General features: G+C 38.3%; 1 protein-coding gene across 3 annotated transcripts in view; it reads left to right on the plus strand.

Annotated features, from left to right (window-relative positions):
• Positions 1-21,424, plus strand: part of arid4b (AT-rich interaction domain 4B) — a 151,363-nt gene that overhangs the window by 108,252 nt on the left and 21,687 nt on the right. For 2 of the 3 annotated variants that reach the window (XM_067420933.1, XM_067420934.1), the window contains exons 12-17: positions 1,997-2,069; positions 3,957-4,051; positions 4,165-4,262; positions 6,064-6,271; positions 8,968-9,179; positions 18,368-18,550. In XM_067420933.1, coding sequence (XP_067277034.1) covers positions 1,997-2,069; positions 3,957-4,051; positions 4,165-4,262; positions 6,064-6,271; positions 8,968-9,179; positions 18,368-18,550 — 869 coding nt within the window. The remainder of the gene's footprint in view (positions 1-1,996; positions 2,070-3,956; positions 4,052-4,164; positions 4,263-6,063; positions 6,272-8,967; positions 9,180-18,367; positions 18,551-21,424) is intronic. The other variant, XM_067420935.1, reaches the window with a different exon arrangement.

Genomic DNA, 21,424 nt, shown 5'->3' on the forward strand with positions numbered 1-21,424 from the left:
GCTTTGATCACAGGAATAAATCACACTTTACTATAAATTCTGTTATTTTAAAATGTAATAATATTTCACAATATTACTGTTTTACTGTGGTTTTCTAGTCAAATTAATGCATCTTTGGTGAGCATAAATATAAGGGCTGTCAATCTATTAAAATATTTAATCGTGATTAATCGCATGATTGTCATGAGTTAACTCGCGATTAATCACACATTTTTAGCAATTGTAAATGTCTCTTAAATTAAGTTTAAATTAAGTTTTTAAGACTCTAATCAACATGGGTATGGACAAATATGCATGCTTTATGCAAATGTACATTTATTATTAGTGAAACCATACTTTTGGTTTAAGCATGAAGACTAGACGTATCAAAGGTCACAGATGTTCATGTCTCTTAAGCCTAAACGTAAAAATTAAGAAAAAGCAGTGATTTCTCTCATTTTAAGAATATAAAGGGAGTTTTTACACTGGCAGTTTAATTCAGAGCAGAGCACAGTTCGTATGAAAAATTGGTAATGTGAAAGCTGTCATGCGGACCTGTGAGCGCACCAGAACCACACCATACCGGAGGAGGTCCATATTCCACAAGTAGGAATTTAGTGCGGCCCCTTTAAGAGATCTGCGTTCCCTGTTAAACTGTTGGTATTTTGTGTGTGTGTGTGTGTGTGTGTGTGTGTGCCGAACCGTGCCGATTCACGCGAACAGTGTGAGTAACACCGACTCGGGAGTGCGCTTGTTAAAAAAAAAATGGCCTGTGCATTCGTTTTAGCCGATTGTAATGTATTTAGTTCAATAAAACACATCTACTGTAAGTGGTGATGTGTTAATGATTTACCTCAGAAAGAGCGAGAGTGAGCTTCAGTGCATCGCGCTCGGACTGCAGAGAATGTGCTCAGTGAAAAAACACACTTTTCTTTCTTATAGACCTGGAGTCTAATAAAAGTTAAACAGAAAATATGGTAGCTTGTAGGCAATGCACTTTTGGTTTAGAATAGTAATGTTAATGTCAACCCTTTTCCTTCTCTATTAATGTTTGCTGCTGCATCCTTTGCTTCTATGACTGCTCTCACTTTCTCCAACTACGGGCTATGCCACGGATCAAACAGAAAATGTGCGCTGCGTTAACGCGTGTTAATAAATTAAGTGCCGTTAAAATGATTTTGCGTTAACGCGTTAACTTTGACAGCCCTAATAAATATATTGTCCCTCTAAATAGTTTCAGAGCTGCACGATTTTGGATAAATAGAGAAATCAATTTTTTGTGTGTGTCAAACTAAGATCACAATTCTCCAAAATAACATAAATTCTAAAAAATGTTAATTGATGCAGTCTGAATGATTTTTTAACAGGCACTTGTCGCCACCTACTGGTGTAATGATATATAATCGATACAATTGTTATTTAAAGTGTCAAGTTACTTTCAAAAGGTTCTGTAGACATCATTGTTTATATCCAAACTATAATCTTTTATCCCTTCAGTGATATGATTATTTGTAACACAGATCTAACAAAACTGTGTGGTTGAAAAGACTTGTCTGTTTTGCCGTTTTATACATGACATCTCTCTCTGGCTCAGCGGAAGCGAACACAGATTTAAATGTTTCGCTGTGATATTGGCAACGGTTTAAAGGGATAGTTCACTTTAAAATGAAAATTCTGTCATCCTTTACTTACCCTCAAGTTGTTTTAAACCTGTATGAACTTCTTTCTTAAGCTGAACACAGGGGAAGATATTTTGAAGAATGTCAGTAACCAAACAGTTAACTGGAGCCATTGACTTCTGTAGTATTTTTTTCCTACTATAGAAGTCAATGGCTTTTACAGAATTTTCATTTCAAAGTGAACTATCCCTTTACAGACACAGGAGAATCGTTGTCATTTAGGAATGAGATTGCAATCAAGATGGTGATCTTTTCTAGTTGGTAGCTTGTATTTTCTGCTGTTTTCAAATGTCTGTGAATGACACACATCTCTGTGCGTTTGTGTTTCCTGTGTGCAGGAGGAAGTAGAGCCGTTCCCAGAAGAGAAGGACAACTTCCTACAGCAGCTTTACAAATTCATGGAGGATAGAGGTGAGTGTTAGTGTATACACTAGTGTTAGTATTTATTCATGTTTTGCTTTTATTTTCATATTTTCAGTTTTAATAAAAAATGTATATTTTAGTAATTTTTTGCTTTTTAGTGCTGTCAAAATTAGCATTAACCCAATAATTTTTTTCAATTTAATGCATTGAAAATATCCTTTGTCTAGCCTTACATTTATATGATCACACATTCAAGCGCGACAAGACAGAAGAGAACGCACTGACTGTGAATGACCTGACTATGACACACACACACACACACACACACACACACAATGCTCAGAAAGACAGAAGAGAACGCACTGACTGTGAATGTCCTGACTATGACACACACAACGCTCAGAAAGACAGAAGAGAACGCATTGACTGTGAATGACCTGACTATGACACACACACACACACACACACACACACACACACAATGCTCAGAAAGACAGAAGAGAACGCACTGACTGTGAATGTCCTGACTATGACACACACAACGCTCAGAAAGACAGAAGAGAACGCATTGACTGTGAATGACCTGACTATGACACACACACACACACACACAACGCTCAGAAAGACAGAAGAGAACGCATTGACTGTGAATGACCTGACTATGACACACACACACACACACAACGCTCAGAAAGACAGAAGAGAACACACTGTCTGTGAATGTCCTGGCTATGACACACACACACACACACAACGCTCAGAAAGACAGAAGAGAACGCATTGACTGTGAATGACCTGACTATGACACACACACACACACACACACAACGCTCAGAAAGACAGAAGAGAACGCACTGACTGTGAATGTCCTGACTATGACACACACACACACACACACACACACACAACGCTCAGAAAGACAGAAGAGAACGCACTGACTGTGAATGTCCTGACTATGACACACACAACGCTCAGAAAGACAGAAGAGAACGCATTGACTGTGAATGACCTGACTATGACACACACACACACACACACAACGCTCAGAAAGACAGAAGAGAACGCACTGACTGTGAATGTCCTGACTATGACACACACACACACACACACACACACACACAACGCTCAGAAAGACAGAAGAGAACGCACTGACTGTGAATGTCCTGACTATGACACACACACACACACACACACACACACACAACGCTCAGAAAGACAGAAGAGAACGCACTGACTGTGAATGTCCTGACTATGACACACACACAATGCTCAGAAAGACAGAAGAGAACACACTGTCTGTGAATGTCCTGACTATGACACACACACACACACACACACACAATGCTCAGAAAGACAGAAGAGAACACACTGTCTGTGAATGTCCTGACTATGACACACACACACACACACACACACAATGCTCAGAAAGACACGTGCGATTATCACATGATTTTATTTCAGCTTTTATTTGAATTGACAAAAATGATTATGAATAGTTTTATGGTACGTTTAAATGACAGCGATGTTATAAAAACCGAAAAGTTTTTCCTTTGTGTAGACGACAACATTGTCAAAACGATCCCCGTTCACACGGATCCGTGAAAACGATTAAAAACTCTGTATTTTTCATGCCAGGCCATCAGATGGCGATGGCACTTGTAAACACATGACGTCTGCACAAATTTGTGTTTTGTAGTTTACATGGACACAATGTGCATTATGAAATCCATTGTCAAAAGTTTTTGTTGTCGTGTAAATGAACAGCCAAAACACATTAAAAGTTTTGCGTTTTTAGTTGAAAACATTGATGTGTTAACGGCCCGTATAGTTAGCACTAACAACACTGGAGGATCTTTTTTGGTATCTTTCAATAAAACGTCTGGCAAATGCATCAATGCAAATGTTCATACTCACTAGCATCTTGTGTTTTTTCAGGAACTCCTATCAATAAACGACCCGTGCTGGGCTACAAGAATCTGAATCTTTTTAAACTCTACCGGCTGGTGCACAAGCTCGGAGGATTTGACAATGTGAGTTTTATTTGTGATCCCTTCCCGTGGAGCGAAAGACTGTCACGATCTGCTGTTTCGTCTGCATTCGCTTTCACACGCTGAGTAGGACGTGTTCCCTCCCTGTGTTTCAGATCGAGAGCGGATCTGTCTGGAAGCAGGTGTATCAGGATCTGGGCATTCCCGTGCTCAACTCCGCAGCCGGTTACAACGTTAAATGTGCCTACAGAAAGTACGTGCATCTCAGTGACAGTGACAGCAAACATGAGTTGTTTGGCAGTGGCATTTCAAGACATCACTGTCTGTTAGCTCTTTCATTCCTCCAAGTTGATGTCAGAACTAGGGTTGGGCATCGGTTTGATTTGAACGATTCTGATTCCGATTCCGATTCTTACTTTCGATTCCGGTTCTTTTCGATTCTCGATTCCGATTCTTTGAGGGGTGGAGTCAAAACATGTCACATCGATATTCAATGCTATTTTCAATAAAACGGGGGGAAAACGCTGCATATACTGTCAATTAGATATTTTTTATATCATTTTTTTTTGTCTGTCTTTTGAAAGTCTAGGCAATCAAAAATTTCTTCTGAAGAGATCACTTTATATGATAAAGCTTTTAAGCTTTTTCTCATATATAAACATTGATCAATGACTATTAAAATTATCTCACAAATATTTGTTAACTCAATGTATTTTTTACAATGGGGTAATTGTGTTGCAATAGTTTACACACAGCACAAGTAAGCTTGATTTTGAATGTTAAATTGAATAAACAAAGATACATATTACACAAAATAGCACAAATAAATACAATAGAATAAAAGATATAAATGAAATAGACAGCTTTATTTTTTCAGGTAGGTCTAACATTCAGGTAAGAAACTGAATAAAAAAACGCAAAGTGGCTAATTAAATTTAAAATTACATTGGATAATGTTTTTTGCAAAAAAATAAATAGTTTCATATAAAACCATTAAAGTTACACAAGTTGATCAGTCAAGAGCAGTGTGATCGTTTGTCTTTTTGTAGTTTGACTTTGAATAACAAATGACTGCGGTCCCTTTAAGAACTGCCGCACTCATGGATCCTGAACACTGTTCCTGTTACTCATTCTTCATTTCTACCTGAATTGTTTAAGACTGTGTTTACATACTGTTCAAAATGTGCACTGAGAATTTGTTTGAGTGTATTTGACCAATAATAAGCAGGAAAAAGAAGCACATATTTGCACTTGTATGTCAGAGGGGGCTTTATTACGGTGTGTGTGTGTGCGCGCTTCAGATGTGAGCCTGAAATCTGCGGGGATTCGTAGAATTATGTGCAATCCCGCGCGAAATTCAGACCGATCACACACACTAACACTAACACGCTGTCTTAAGGAAAAGTCCAGCAGAACGCGCGTCCGCCGTGTTCAGAGGTTAACCGGCTGAGTGAGAATATGCGGCTGCGCGTCAACTCGCTGTCAGTCAGAGAGGAGAGGAGCTGGAATCGATTGTGTAGGCTGAGCAGGCTATCGTATCTTTACAGATATTTCAGTATCGATATTTTTGACAACACTAGTTGCACTGTGCCGACCCAGGCTTTTAAAAGTGAAATAAATCCACACTTCAGAGCCGCTTACCGGGCTTCCATGGCTAAAAGAACAAGCGGGCGCGCAAGCTCCGGAAATCACGTGGCCATGGAAACCAAAACTTGCGCACTTGGAACCGAAGATCGGAACCGAAAATAAATAACGATTCCAATGGAATCGTTATTTTTTAAACGGTTCCAAGTTAGAACCGGTTCTCGATGCCCAACCCTAGTCAGAACTGTGTGCTAAACAGCTGCAAACATCCTCTCTCATAACCCATAGTAGTGCCACCAGCAGTTCAAAGTTTCATGATCATTTTGTTTTTAACCAGATTTGTCTGGTATTTTACCATATATTCACACAAAATGTACTAATATTTCACAATACATCTGTTTTACTGTATTTTTGATTAGTATTCTGTAAAGCGTTTAGAGATCACACGTGGTGTTGTTGAACTCTTGCAGGTACCTGTATGGCTTTGAGGACTACTGCACCTCCACGGGAATCACGTTCCGCATGGATCTGCCGTATAAGACGGGTGAGAAGAGTGAGGTGAACCCTGAGGAAACAGCCAGCGGCGGAAACGGCGTCTCTTTAAGCACATCAAGCACAGAAGAAGAACTGAAAGCCCTCAAAGAACCAGAGAGCTCTAACACACAGCATGTGCTCAAGGTACTAAACATCATCTCAGCGTCTGTCTGCTGTGGCATACTACTACACTCTACTAACACTATTCATATTACTCACTACTCACACTACTCGCACTACTACACACTACTCACACTATTCATATTACTCACTACTCACACTACTACACACTACTAACACTATTCATATTACTCACTACTCACATTTCTAAACACTAGTTCTACACACTACTCACATTACTACACACTACTCACACTATTCATATTACTCACTACACACTACTACACACTACTCACACTATTCATATTACTCACTACTCACATTACTACACACTACTCACACTATTCATATTACTCACTACTCACATTACTACACACTACTCACATTACTACACACTACTCACACTATTCATATTACTCACTACTCACATTACTACACACTACTCACATTACTACACACTACTCACACTATTCATATTACTCACTACACACTACTACACACTACTCACACTATTCATATTACTCACTATTCTTATTACTACACACTACTCACATTACTAAACACTACTCACACTATTCATATTACTCACTACTCACATTACTACACACTACTCACACTATTCATATTACTCACTACTCACATTACTACACACTACTCACATTACTACACACTACTCACACTATTCATATTACTCACTACTCACATTACTACACACTACTCACACTATTCATATTACTCACTACTCACATTACTACACACTACTCACATTACTACACACTACTCACACTATTCATATTAGTCATTACTCACATTACTACACACTACTCACATTACTACACACTACTAACACTATTCATTTTAGTCACTACTCACATTACTACACACTACTCACATTATTACACACTACTCACACTATTCATATTACCCACTACTCACATTACTACACACTACTCACACTATTCATATTACTCACTACTCACATTACTACACACTACTCACATTACTACACACTTCTAACACTATTCATATTAGTCACTACTCACATTACTACACACTACTCACATTACTACACACTACTCACACTATTCATATTACCCACTACTCACATTACTACACACTACTCACACTATTCATATTACCCACTACTCACATTACTACACACTACTCACACTATTCATATTACTCACTACTCACATTACTACACACTACTCACATTACTACACACTACTCACATTACTACAAACTTCATATTACACACTACTCAAGCTATTCATATCACTCACTACTCGCACTACTACACACTACTCACACTATTCATATTACTCACTACTCGCACTACTACACACTACTCACACGATTCATATTACTCACTACTCACACTACTACACACTACTCACACTATTCATATTACTCACTACTCACACTACTACACACTACTCACACGATTCATATTACTCACTACTCACACTACTCACACTATTCATATCACTCACTACTCACACTACTACACACTACTCACACTATTCATATTACTCACTACACACACTACTACACACTACTCACACTATTCATATTACTCACTACTCACACTATTCATATTACTCACTACTCACACTATTAAACAATACTCACACTACTACACACTACTCAAACTATTTATATTACTCACTACTCACACTACTACACACTACTCACACTATTCATATTACTCACTACTCACACTACACACACTATTCATATTACTCACTACACACTACTACACACTACTGACACTATTCATATTACTCACTACACACACTATTCATATTACTCACTACTCACACTACTACACACTACTCACACTATTCATATTACTCACTACACACACTACTACACACGACCCCCACTATTCATATTACTCACTACTACACACTACTCACACTATTCATATTACTCACTACACACACTACTCACACTATTCATATTACACACTACTGCACACTACTCACACTATTCATATTACTCACTACTCGCACTACTACACACTACTCACACTATTCATATTACCCACTACTCACACTACTACACACTACTCACACTATTCATATAACTCACTACTCACACTACTACACACTACTCACACTATTCATATTACTCACTACTCACACTACTACACACTACTCACACTACTACATGCTACGCATTCACACTAATCATTGCTCAGGCTATTCATACTACTCATACTATTTTTACTACTCCCACTACTAATACTACCCACTATAAATTAGTATTTTTAGTCACACTAGTTTTGATTTTAACATCTTACCTAAGCTATTAAGACTGTCAAATGTTTGAGGTCAGTAAGATTTTTTTAAAGAAATATGTTAATTTGGTAATTATATAAAACATATTATCTCCATGTTTTAGCAACTTTATAGTGTAACAGTACTTTTTCACAAGCTGCTGATAGGCGGTGTACAGTGCACACTGTGCATTAAGCAGTAAACTAGTATTGAATTTGAAAGACTTTAGACTAACAGCTTTACCTTGTGTTTTGTCTCTCAGCAGGATTGCCTGACCTCATGTATATTTATAAGTCATGCTTTTTTCCCTCGAACACAAGCTGCTGAATCAAAAACAATGATGCGTTTACAAATGTTGCCAAATCATAGTTTAATTAGGGTCAAGTGATATTAATTTCAAGAGCATATCGGTGAGGGTGACATGTTATTTCTCCACAGGAGGAGAAGACCGAGACCACAGCCCCATGTGAAGATAAAGAGGATATCAGCAGTGTCAACGAGGAGGAGGAGGAGGAGGATAACCCCGCTGACGAAGAGGAAAATGATACGAACGAAGAGGCCAAAGAGTGCGGACTGGCAGAGAAAAGAGACATCACTGAGACCGTGAAGGAGGAGCCATGTGAGGAGCCCGAATGCAAAGATCTTTCAGGGTAGGTGTCACTTCCTCTCTGAGCTTCAGTGCATGGCTCTGTGGATCTCTGAAGAAGAGAGAGAGAGAGAGAGAGAGAGAGAGAGAGAGAGAGAGAGAGAGAGAGAGAGAGAGAAAGAAACAGAGACAAAACCAGATGTGCTCAGATATGGATGCATGGGAGGCGAAGCCGGAGAGAATTTGGAAGAAAAACTATGAAAAGTCAGATCATGAAACTCTTATTAACGGTGTATTGTGAAACTTGTTTTGATGGTGGATGCTGCTGTAGCTTCTCTCTGGTTGTGTCTCATGTCAGTCGCACACTTACTGAAACTGCATGTTGGCCGAAGCGTGTGCTCTTTTAGCTTGCTTTCTCTCTCTCTCTCACCCTTTATCCATCTTGTCTTGAACCATCCCACATGTCTCCAGCAAAAAAAGCCTTCGTTCTTATTTTTGCTGCACTTTTTGTTTTCTCCATCTGTTAGAAATACAAATATTTAAATCAATATCATTTGTGATTTGCTGTGAATTTTATTTGTGAGATATTTCAGCAACTCTTGAGCTGTTGATGGAATAAAGCTAAAGTTATTTATGTTTTTTTTTTTCTGATTTAATATCTTTAAAATAAGTAAATAAACATAAATACCAGAATGTATTTTGTGTTTGTGAGCAGGTTACATAGTCAACTGTGTCATCATACGCTACCGTTCAAAAGATTGGGCTCAGTTTAAAAAGGCCATTTAAATATTGGGAAATATTATTATAATGTAAATCAGCTGTTTTCTGTGTGAATATAAAGTAAAGTGTAATTTATTCCTGTGATCAAAGCTGCATTTATTATCATCATTACTCCAGTCTTCAGTGTCACATGATCCTTCACTAATCATGCTAATTAGGGATGCACCGATATGAACACTTTGGCCAATACTGATAACCGATAATTCTTTATATTTGAAAGCCGATAACGTTACATTAGTAGATAAATCAAAATACAACTTTTTATAGCATTTTAAAATGTCTGATTACAAAAACAAACGTATCGGCATTAAATCCACATCCCAAGCACACAATTATGATGTTCTCATTATAACTTTATGTAGCTTTACGGTATGACAGACTTGGGCTGCACATGTTGCATTAACTTTTACTTTTTGAAGTGATTCCAATCATAATTCAAGCAATTCGAAATCGATAAATAATGGATTATTTCCTTCAGCTTAGATGCTTCAGATGTTCGCCATAATGCGATAACATTTAGGGATGCTACCTAATAGTCCACTAAGCATTAGTCGCCTAGAAGAGGCTTGGTCGACCAAAATATTATTAGTCGGTTAGAAATAAAACCTCCACAGGAAGTGGCGAAATCACACAGGCTGTGACGGACAGATCGTTAACAGCTGGAAATCCAAACATTCGCTCATCATTCATCGACCTCTGATATGAACATGTAAAACATGCATAGTATAAAACATGCAAGTAGTAGCAACTTTACAAGTCGTATTTAAGGTCGATGAATGATGAGCGAATGTTTGGATTTCCTGCCGTTAACAATCTGTCCGTCACAGCCTGTGTGATTTCTCCACTTCCTGTCATTTTGGGTCATACAGTAGTAATGCAAACTGTAAAAGGCATACTTTTTATTGTGTGCTTTTGTAAAATAAAGAAAACAGAAAATTAGGTTGCACTTTCTGCCGTCTCAGTCTCAGTTATCTTGAGCGTCACAAATGAACTAACAGACATGAGAAATATATCTATAGAGAGATGTCTGCTTTTAAATGAACCAATTAGAGTGGAAAACAATTATTGTCAGATGATGTGATCCTGAAATGTGCGTATAGACTCGTCCACTGCGGAGATGAGAGTCAGGATCGTCGACTTAATCTCTGAAGCCAAAAACACACTGAACATGATCAATAAATGATTAAAAATGTTTAAACAGTCTCCTTCTGTTTCACAGCACACTCATAACCATTGCGTTTGCCAGTGCGCTGTGGTGAGCTTTATGCGTGCGCTTGATTAGGCAATATATTATATATAGTCAGTTAGTGATTGCCGTCTAATGGTTAGTAGGACAGCACTTCTAACATTTAAAAAAGAACATATATTAGCCGATACTGATATGGTGGCCGATATATCGTGCATCCCTATTCTAATATGCTGATTTGCTGCTCAAGAAACATTTCAGATTATTATTACGGTTGTGCTGATTCATATTTTTGTGGATGAATTTTGTTCAGGATTCTTCTAATGAATATAAAGTTTAAAAGAATAGCATTTATTTGAAACATTATAGTGCATTTTTACAGGCACTTTTGAACAATTGATTCAAAAGTGCATTCTTGCTGAACTAAACCTGTAGCTGATTGTGAGTCAGACATCAAATCTGAATTATTCCGGCACTGTTTTTGTGGAAAAATGATCTCTTCGAATCTGTGGTTTTTGTTTTGAACGATTCAGGTGTGACTTTGAAGCTCAGTCGAGCGATGGACTGACTAGTAAAGCTTTACCACTGCTGCCCAAGTGTTTCCCGGCGCTTCCTGCTCTCTCATATCATGCCTTTAGTGTTCTGCTGTGTTGTTGTGAGATGATGTGTGGATGAGAACAGACCCTGATGCTCAGATCATGTCGAGCCTTGTGCCTGGTTAGGGTTGGGAATCGAGAAGCTGTTCTGTTCTGCAAAAAAAAACAAAGCTTTATTATTTTCATGACTTTATAATAGGGCTGTCAATCGATTAAAATATTTAATCGCGATTAATCACACACTTGTCATGAGTTTACTTGCGATTAATCACAATTTAAATCAGCACTAGGTAACTTTTCAACCATTATAATATATTTTCAAGACTCTTGTGAGGATAAATCGACTTACAATAGGTTGAATGACACGTCTGCCATAGCCTGACCGGGTCTGTATCGTTTTTAATCATACTTTTAAACTTCGGGTTTCGGGTAGTAACCCGAGAACAAAAAGAACTACAAAATTCGACTGCTTTACGGCATATACGTCACTTCCACCAGACCTTCATAACAACTTTGACCTTTTGACCTTCATGACAACTGTGAGGGGGTGAATTTTTTTATAACCCATTTGTTTATGTTATATAAAGCCTTAAAGTTCTGCATAATTAAGGGTGTGGGCACTTTGATTGACAGGTGGATAGCCATTTATCCGCCGTCTATAGTCATTGCATCACCTAAGCTCCGGTGACGTAATGTACGTCACCCACATCCCGCCTTTTTGCCCATTTTCTGTTATCCGGGAGTGACACGCGATGACTCGCTCACAAGATGGCGACGCCCAGCTCGCCCCTACTTTAAGCTTCAGAACGGCTCATCGGAATACTATGGGCAACGTCACGGACACTACCACTCAAATATTGAATTGAAGTATCATATAGATTCTGTAAATCGGTAACCAATAGACTAGGCTACTATAATAACGCTGGCTTGTAAACGTGAGCATCTCGATCATTTGGCGTTTGAAAAAAAAAAAAAGCCATGAAATGATATTCATATGACATGCTGAAACATATGCCACTGTACCTGGGATGAAGACATTTCACACGCGACGCAGGCAGAACAGAGCATGTGCTGCTCCTGCAGTGTTCAGGGCTATCGTGGTTGTCATGTCAACAAATGCACGCACGCATCCCCTGATGTAGGATGACAGAGCTTACGACAGTAGTTGAGGACAATACTGTCTCCCAACTGTAGGGGGACCCCGAGAGCAAAACCAGCCTGGTGCTGCATGCTTTAATTGCACATTTCTATCAGTTGTAAATGTATATTAAATTAAGTTTAAATTAAGTTTTTAATACTCTAATCTACATGGGTATGGACAAATATGCATGGTTTATGCAAATGTACATTTATTATTAGTGAAACCATAATTATTCAATAATAATCAATAATACAGCATGAAGACTAGACATGTATAGGTCTAGGTCATAGATGTTTATCAAAGAACTTGTTCATGTCTCTTAAGCCTAAGCTTAAAAAATCAGAATAAGCAGTGATTCCTCTCATTTTAAGAATATAAATAAAGGGAGTATTTTTTTTTTTTACTGCCGGTATTTTGTGTGTGTGTGTGTGCGCGTGTGTGTGTGTGTGTGTGTGTGTGTGTGTGTGTGTGTGTGTGTGTGTGTGTGTGTGTGTGTGTGTGCGCGTGTGTGTGTGTGTGTGTGTGTGTGTGTGGCGATTCACGCGAACAGTGTGAGAAACAGACTCGGGAGCGCTCTTGTTCAGAAAAGTAACCTGCGTATTAGTTTTTGCCAATTGTAATGTATTTAGTTCAATAAAACACATGTACTGTAAGCGGTGATGGTGTTAATGAGTTACCTCAGACGTGAGCGAGAGTGAGTTTCAGTGCAAAAATCAATTAAAATTAATTTGCATTAATGCGTTAATTTTGACAGCCCTACTTAATTGTTTTTTGATTTCATTGAGCTATGGAGTTGATTTACTCACAGGTTAAACTCTAAAGCCTCGATCAGACTGTCAGTCCAAATCCGTATGTAAATAATCATATGTACTTTAATATCCTTTTTAATCAAATTTCTGGAAATCCATTTCAGTCTGATCAGATTTCGTGTGGTTTGTGTGAATTTATCACGCCACGTAAAGCGCAAACGTCAGACGTTGTTATAGAAAACATGCTGAAAGTAGCTTCAGAAACAAGGCTGTGTTGACAATATAATGGAGACGTGTTTTGAAACCGGCGGAAACATCAAGCGTGTAATAAAGCCGCACATACCAGCGTCTCTAGGGGTGTAACGGTACACATATACGTACCAAACCGTTTCAGTACACGGCTTCCGGTTAACAGTCGGCTTGTTTTACGCACAGAACATACTTCAATCCGAGCTTCCATACGAACATATTACGTATTCTGTACGTTTTGTCCAAAAAAAATTCTAATAATTAATGCTGTTTTGACGCTATTTAATGTGGCGAGACAGCTCACTCATGAAACATATCTTATGAAACATTTTTAAAAAACGCAGCGCACTGCTCTTTTCTGAATGAAAAAACGCTTACCAAAAAAGGCAGTGCAGTGCACCTTAAAAATGCGTTCTGTGTGATCGGGGCCTTAAAGTTATGAATAAGCTGGTATGTTCCAAAAAATGACAAAATTAGCATTTAGGAGATATAAGCATTCAACATTTACAGTCTCTGTAATCACACAGAATGCGTTTTTCAGGTTGGATAACGCGAGGTGCACTGCACTGCCTTTTTTGGTAAGCGTTTTTTCATTCAGAAAAGAGCAGTGCGCTGCGGCTTTTTTTTATGTTTCTAGGCAACCCCCGAATCACCTGTACTGTCAGTCAAATCACTGTAACGGTCAACACAACAGAAGGCCCGCCTCTCCATTCATTCGATTGGACAAAAGAAAATAAACGCGATGACGTCGGGCGCTTTTCAGCTCAGAGTTGACCTTTTTTCAACTTCATGCGCTCGGAGCGCTCCTTCAAAAACGTGATGCGCAGCAAGCGGTTAAAGCGCGAGGTGCCCAGGGCTCATAAGCAGCGCGCATAACGCTCTCTGCCAAACGAAATTCATTCAAAAAAGGCGCCTCCTGCTGCACAAACGTGTTCTGTGTGATCGGGGCCTCTCACTTCCGTTAAAACGAATCTCAGATTTAGATGACATCATCGCAGACTTCACCTTCTCGTCAAATCTTCTGTCCAATCAGAATGCGCTCTAGAATCTAAAGCCCGCCCCCTACACTGCTAAAGCTGAAATCGGTCAGTTGTTAACACACACTTACTCATTTCTACATGGTGAAAGGCACAGCACACTATACATGCGATAGGAAACGATTCAGTGTAAATATGCTTTTTGAGGCGAATAAAGTCTGTTTTCACATTAGTTTCACACACACACACACACACACACACCAACGGCTCTGGTCTAAAGTTAGACTACAGACACGAGAGCGCAGCGCGGATGATATGCGCGACTCCGCACAGATAACAAACGTATCGACCCATCTGAAGAATGCTGCATTTCAAAGCGATATGGAGGAGATTATGATGATAAACAGTGTTAGAGGAAACTGGCTTTACCAAACAGAAAGGCTCTAGTCAAACTGTATATTAACGAAACGCTATTGGCTGTTTCAAAAAAGGGGAGGAGCTGCTAACAGCTGGAGCCGTTTCAGGGGAAATCACGTCAACACATTGAATAATGCGGCGCGTTATAAAGCACTTCAGTGGACCTTTAAAGAAAGTTCTAAATGAAATGGAACAGAACTAAAAAAAAAAACATTTGAAGCGATTCCCACCTCTACTGCTCAAAGTTGCACTGACTCTAATTTGAAGCATTTGGATGCACATGTAACTTTTGCCTTTTGAGATTAAACTTGCCTAACTAATCTCCCTCACGTAGCTGTGATCTGATTATTCAGCTGGTTTTCACAGATGCTTTTTTGTCATCCTGCAGTGGTGGTTTTCCAATGATGCTTTCCCCTTCTTGTTCTGTATTGAATCACACAACTGTGTTACCAGGGTCCTGCCTAGCACCAGCTCAGTTGTCGCATCACTAGTTGAGAGTCGTCCGCTGCTAACTAACCAGGGTTGTTTCTCGGTTGAGCTTTATGAAGTGACTCATCGGTCAGAGCGGTAGAGTTCAGTGTGCTAACTGTCTAACGTGGCTTCCTCTCTGCTCTCTAACGTGATTGTGATTTGCCCCTTTGCTGAGCTTCGCTGTGCCCTCTTGCTGCACTTTGACCCTTTCCCTGTCTCACACACACACGCACACACACACTTGAACTCAAGTTCAAAGTCACATTTGAAATATCTTACTCGCCCTCATGTTGGTCTAAACCTGCATGACCTTATTTCTTCTGTGAAACACTAAAGGAGATGTTTAGCTGAATGTTCATGTAACATGTTTATATAATGACCACAGGCTGTCAAGCTCCAAAAAAAAGGATAAAAAAACTAAAACATTTATATTACCATAAATGTAGCTGCGTAGTTCAGGTGTGTGTGGTTCATCCCCACACCGTGCATCTTTCTCCATTCACTGCCATTTAAACAGGCTTATGTATTCTGAGAAAATAACTTTTTCCAAGCAACATATACATCACTACTTGTAGATGTTTCAATAAAAGATGTATTTTAAAAAAATATTAAAATAAATTTATAAATTAAAAAATATGTATATAAAATGGTATAATAAACCTATATTTTGTTTTATTATTGTAGATGTTTCACTAAAATATTTAGTATTTTTACAGTATTCAGTGATTTATTGTTTAGCATATTTTTTGTTTTATTTATTTATTTATATATTATACATGATAAAAAATAATAAAAATAATGAATAGTTTTATACTTTACAAGTATATATATATATATATATATATATATATATATATATATATATATATATATATATATATATATATATATATATATATATATATATATATCATAGTTTGTCATGTTTAACTTTTTATATATAAAGAAAGATAGATAAATAGAAAAAAAACTATATAATCTTTATAAAAATGGTTGAAGTTTCACTAGTCATTTAATTTTTTTATTTATATACATTATAAATTATATTATTATTTTTGATAGAATTTAGAATGACCAAAATGAATAAAACATTTAAATAATGATTTTTTTTTTTTTACTAATAAAACATTTACAATAATTTTGAAGAATACTAATTGAGATTAGGAATAATTATTTTCATAATAATTCGTAATAATAATTTATATCATATTTTTAACCTATTATAAAAAAATTCTAAATAAATAAATGTTTTAAATGTGAGATTTTATAGGCTAACATATAAAAACATGTTTCATATATATTATAAATTATATTATGATTTTTTATAGGACTTCGAATCGACCTGCAATATTGTCGTCCAATCAGTGCCCTTTTTGCCCTTTTCCTCCAGCTCTAGAGTGATTTGTCACAGTTGTGTATTTCCAGCAGACCAGCTGCCTTTGAGATGAATGGCAATTCAGACGGATCGTCTTCATCCAGATTTTACTGACGTATTTGGTATTCCAATAAGTTTTCTGCGCATATCATGAATCATCCAACAGAGTTTCAGGAGATAACAACTTGGTATACAAAACAGTATGGCTTCAGATAGAGGACGTTTATTTATTGCAGTCTTTTTTGGAGCTTGACAGCCAATGCTTTCATTATATTGAGCTTGAGATTCTTCAAACGGAAGAAACGCAAGTTTCATGAGCAACAGCGTGAGGGTGAGTAAATGCTGACAGAAGATTACGAAATATTCCTTTTAAACCAATCAGGCAGTTTTAGACCAGCTTCTTAATATATATTCCGGGTTGAGGTTCAGACAGCCGGCTGATGACCCCATAATGTCCTCCTCTGACGTTCAGGAGGATTGTTAGACTGATCCGACAGGGAAAGATGAGGATAAGTAGAGTTAAAGGGTTAGTTCACCCAAAAATGTAATGTATGTCATTAACTCCTCACCCTAATGTCGCTCCACACCCGTAAGACCTCCGTTCATCTTCACACACAGTTTAAGATATTTTATATTTTGTCCGAGAGCGTATGCAAGTGTATGCACACTATACTGTCCATGTCCAGAAAGGGGGAAAAAAAACATCATCACAGTAGTCCATATGAGACATCAGTGAGTTAACAAATAAAGATTCAAACGGTTATGAATCAGCGTATTGATTCATGATTCGGATCGCGTGTCAAACTGCTGAAATTACGTGACATTGGCGATCCGAATCATGAATCAATACACTGATTCATAACCGTTTGAATCTTTATTTGAGGATTGAAAACAAACACGAAAGAGAAGACAATGCTGAATAAAGTCGTAGTTTTTGTTATTTTTGGACCCAAATGTATTTTGGATGCTTCAAGAGACTCTAATTAACCCACTGATGTCTCATATGGACTACTGTGATGATGTTTTTATTCCCTTTCTGGACATGGACAGTATAGTGTGCATACACTTACATACGCTCTCGGACTAAATATAAAATATCTTAAACTGTGTGTGAAGATGAACGGAGGTCTTACGGGTGTGGGACGACATTAGGGTGAGGAGTTACTGACATCAATTTCATTTTTGGGTGAACTAACCCTTTCAGAAGCACTAGGCTGAGACAGTGAGCTTTCAGGGTGGGTTTTTTGGGGAGGGCGTTGTGGGGAAGCCTAGGGTCAGGAATCAGGAAGTACTGAATTGTCTTTCTTGCAGGGATGTCAGCAGTCAGGAGTGGGAGGAAGGGGAGGAGTTTGAGTGTTACCCTCCTGGGATGAAGGTGCAGGTGAGGTATGGGCGAGGCCGAAATCAGAAGACGTACGAAGCCACTGTGAAAGAGTCAGACCTGGAGGGGGGAGAGGTGCTCTACCTGGTGCACTACTGTGGCTGGAACGTCAGGTAAGGCAGGACCCTGGGAACTCATGCCTCATTTGTTTGCATTTACCAACAATTTGGTAGCCCCAACCTGGAGTTAGAGAGTCTGGTGCATATGGAGATTTTGTAGGCCAAAATCTGGAAACGAGCATTTTAGGGTTTCATTGATGGAACCAACTTCCGGTTCCATCGTCAGGAAGTCAGTCAATGGGTTTTTGGAAGTCTGAAATAAGGTCTGTGGTGAACACAAGCTCGAGATGTTGTCACGTTTTGTTCTACAACATAAAATACGTCAGTAAATACCCCCTTGTGATATTGTCAGGGATGTTAAACAACATCACGTAAGCTGATGACTCAATAACTTGTGTTTTTGCGATGTTTTTTTTAAATTTAGGAGGAGTTGTCGAAGCTTAATGGTGGTGCTGTTGAAGTCATGCGACTGTGGTGAAGTTTGTTCATTTCTGCCGTTGCATTCAGGCTTCATTTGTGAAGTTTATTACGATGAACAAACTGTGAAAGAATTATAAACTTTTTTGGGGCACAAAAGCCAGTGGAAAAATCTGTTGAGGGAAACGCTGATGCGAACGTACGGGTTGGCCTACAAAAAAAGTATTATCAGTCAAGTGACCAACCACAGCTTTTTTGGTTGTAAGATTTGGAAATGTGTTTAAATAATGCAGTGGATGCAAATGAGTTGGAAATGATCCAAATTTCTGCCCATGGAAAGGTACTGATTATTTCACTGGCCGTTCAGTTCATGGATGTCTATTTATTAATGAGTGCCTTTCAAAGATTTGATGCAAATCGGGAAAACTATGGTTGTTCTTGCAATATGAAGCTGGTATTTTGGGAACACGGCTTGCCGGGTTGAAAAAGTGCTTTCTGGTTTTGTGTGCAACATGCATCAGGCGGACTGTGTGTGATCTCGTGTGTGTCTGAGCTGGGGCTGTGCGATTAATCATTGGGTTGATTTTGGCACCGATTAACGATTACTGTCGCCTTCATTCCTGCGCACCTTCCTTTCATTCACAGCGCTGCGCTTTCATTCCTCAAACTTAACATCAAAATCAGCCGGATAAGTGAGTGTTGCTGTTGCAGAACTGCGGGACATGTTTGATATTAAACAGTGTTATTAAAAGTGTATTAAGCTGCAAAAGAGACGCTGTTCCTCATGCGGCTTTCTGTGAGCGTACCCCGAGTATGAGCAGAACGAAGAAAAGCAAATGGGCTTTGGATGCGTGCCAAAACGTACACACACAAATGCCTTTTTGGAGAGTATTTTGGCCCGGTTTCACAGACAGGGTTTAGATTGAGCCAGGATTAGGCCTTTGTTCAATTACGACATTTAAGTAACTTGCATAGCATTATATAACATGCCTTATATAAAAACGTAAGTAATGTGCATCTTAAAACAAAACAAACATATTTCAAGATATGTCAGTGCAAGTTGCTTTCAGTTAAAACAGCTCAAACAAGCATTTTAGTACGGGACTAGTTTAAGCCATGTGTGTGAAACTGGGGGGTTATGTTTTAAAGCTGCAGTCCGTAAGTTTGGCATATTTAGCCATATTCGGACTGTAATTGTGTGCAAGGTATTTTAATCATTTACAGGTGCTAGTCAGTGATTTTATAACTGTCTAAATCCAGAATGTTAGTGTTTTTCTCCCACCACCCGAGTAAAAATCCACGGTAGAAGAGATCGCTTATATCTCTTCTGTTTATATCCTCTGACCACTGCAGAGCACCGTATCGTTGTAATTTGGATGCAGTTTAAAGATCTAGCCTACACTTATTTACATATTATATACGTATTTACAAGAATAATCTTTCATCACCGCTCAAAAGAGAAAGGAAAAAAAAAACACTTAAACATTTGAAATGAGCCGTTATTACAGCAGTAGTTAACGTTATATAGCAGCATTATATTATATATTTGCAGCATTATATTAACTTATTTCCGCTCATTTCCACATTTTTAAAAGGATATCTTCCATTTTTTAAACAGGAGATTTGAATAATTATTAATTTCCTATTATTAAATTAAATATGATTTTATTCCAAGCATATGACATTTTTACAGCAGACAATCTGCAAATTGCCTTCTACGCCCACAAGCAAATGTAGACCAAATCAAGCATCTTATCTTTTATTGAAATGAAATGACTTTCTCTTTTTAAAGTGCATTAACTTTTCAAACAATTGTTATTAAATAAATATATTTTCATTAAAGGGGGGGTGAAACACTCAGTTTCAGTCAATCTCATGTCAATCTTGAGTACCTATAGAGTAGTATTGCATCCTTCATATCTCCGAAAAGTCTTTAGTTTTATCATATTTATAAAAGAAATATAGGCTGTACCGAGTCTTTCCGGAAAAAACCGAGCGCCTGGAGGCGTATCGTGTGGGCGGAGCTAAAGAATGACAAGCGCGCAAAGCGGTGACGTCCTCAAGCGTGGAGAAACCCATCCATCTCAGCTAATACAGATAATGATCCACAATCAAATCTGAGGGAGAAATAAATTGAACAGGAGAAACGGCAACATCAGGACGTCCGTCTCTGTGGTATGTAAGTTACTGTATTTAATGGCCTCTCCACATTTCTGTGTGTTTACTCGCATTGTATGAGGACATGATTCGGTTTATGGACTATTGTATGCGACTAGACCTTAGAAGTAGCAAGCATACTGTAACGTTATACACAGAACAACAATGGAGTAACCGTTAGCGCATTTGAATGACAAAGCACGCGATCGTGTCGTTTACTGATGTTTACTCATGCGACGGTAGCCAATAGCAGAGACATTTGAAGCAGTTTAAGTTAACTCACCGTCGAAGCTTTATCGCTGGGACCGCTCCGTCAGAAACACACTTCTTTGGTATGATTTGGTAAAGTCCTGT

This window comes from Pseudorasbora parva, chromosome 17 (assembly GCF_024679245.1).
Source record: "Pseudorasbora parva isolate DD20220531a chromosome 17, ASM2467924v1, whole genome shotgun sequence".
Taxonomy (NCBI): Eukaryota; Metazoa; Chordata; class Actinopteri; order Cypriniformes; family Gobionidae; genus Pseudorasbora; species Pseudorasbora parva.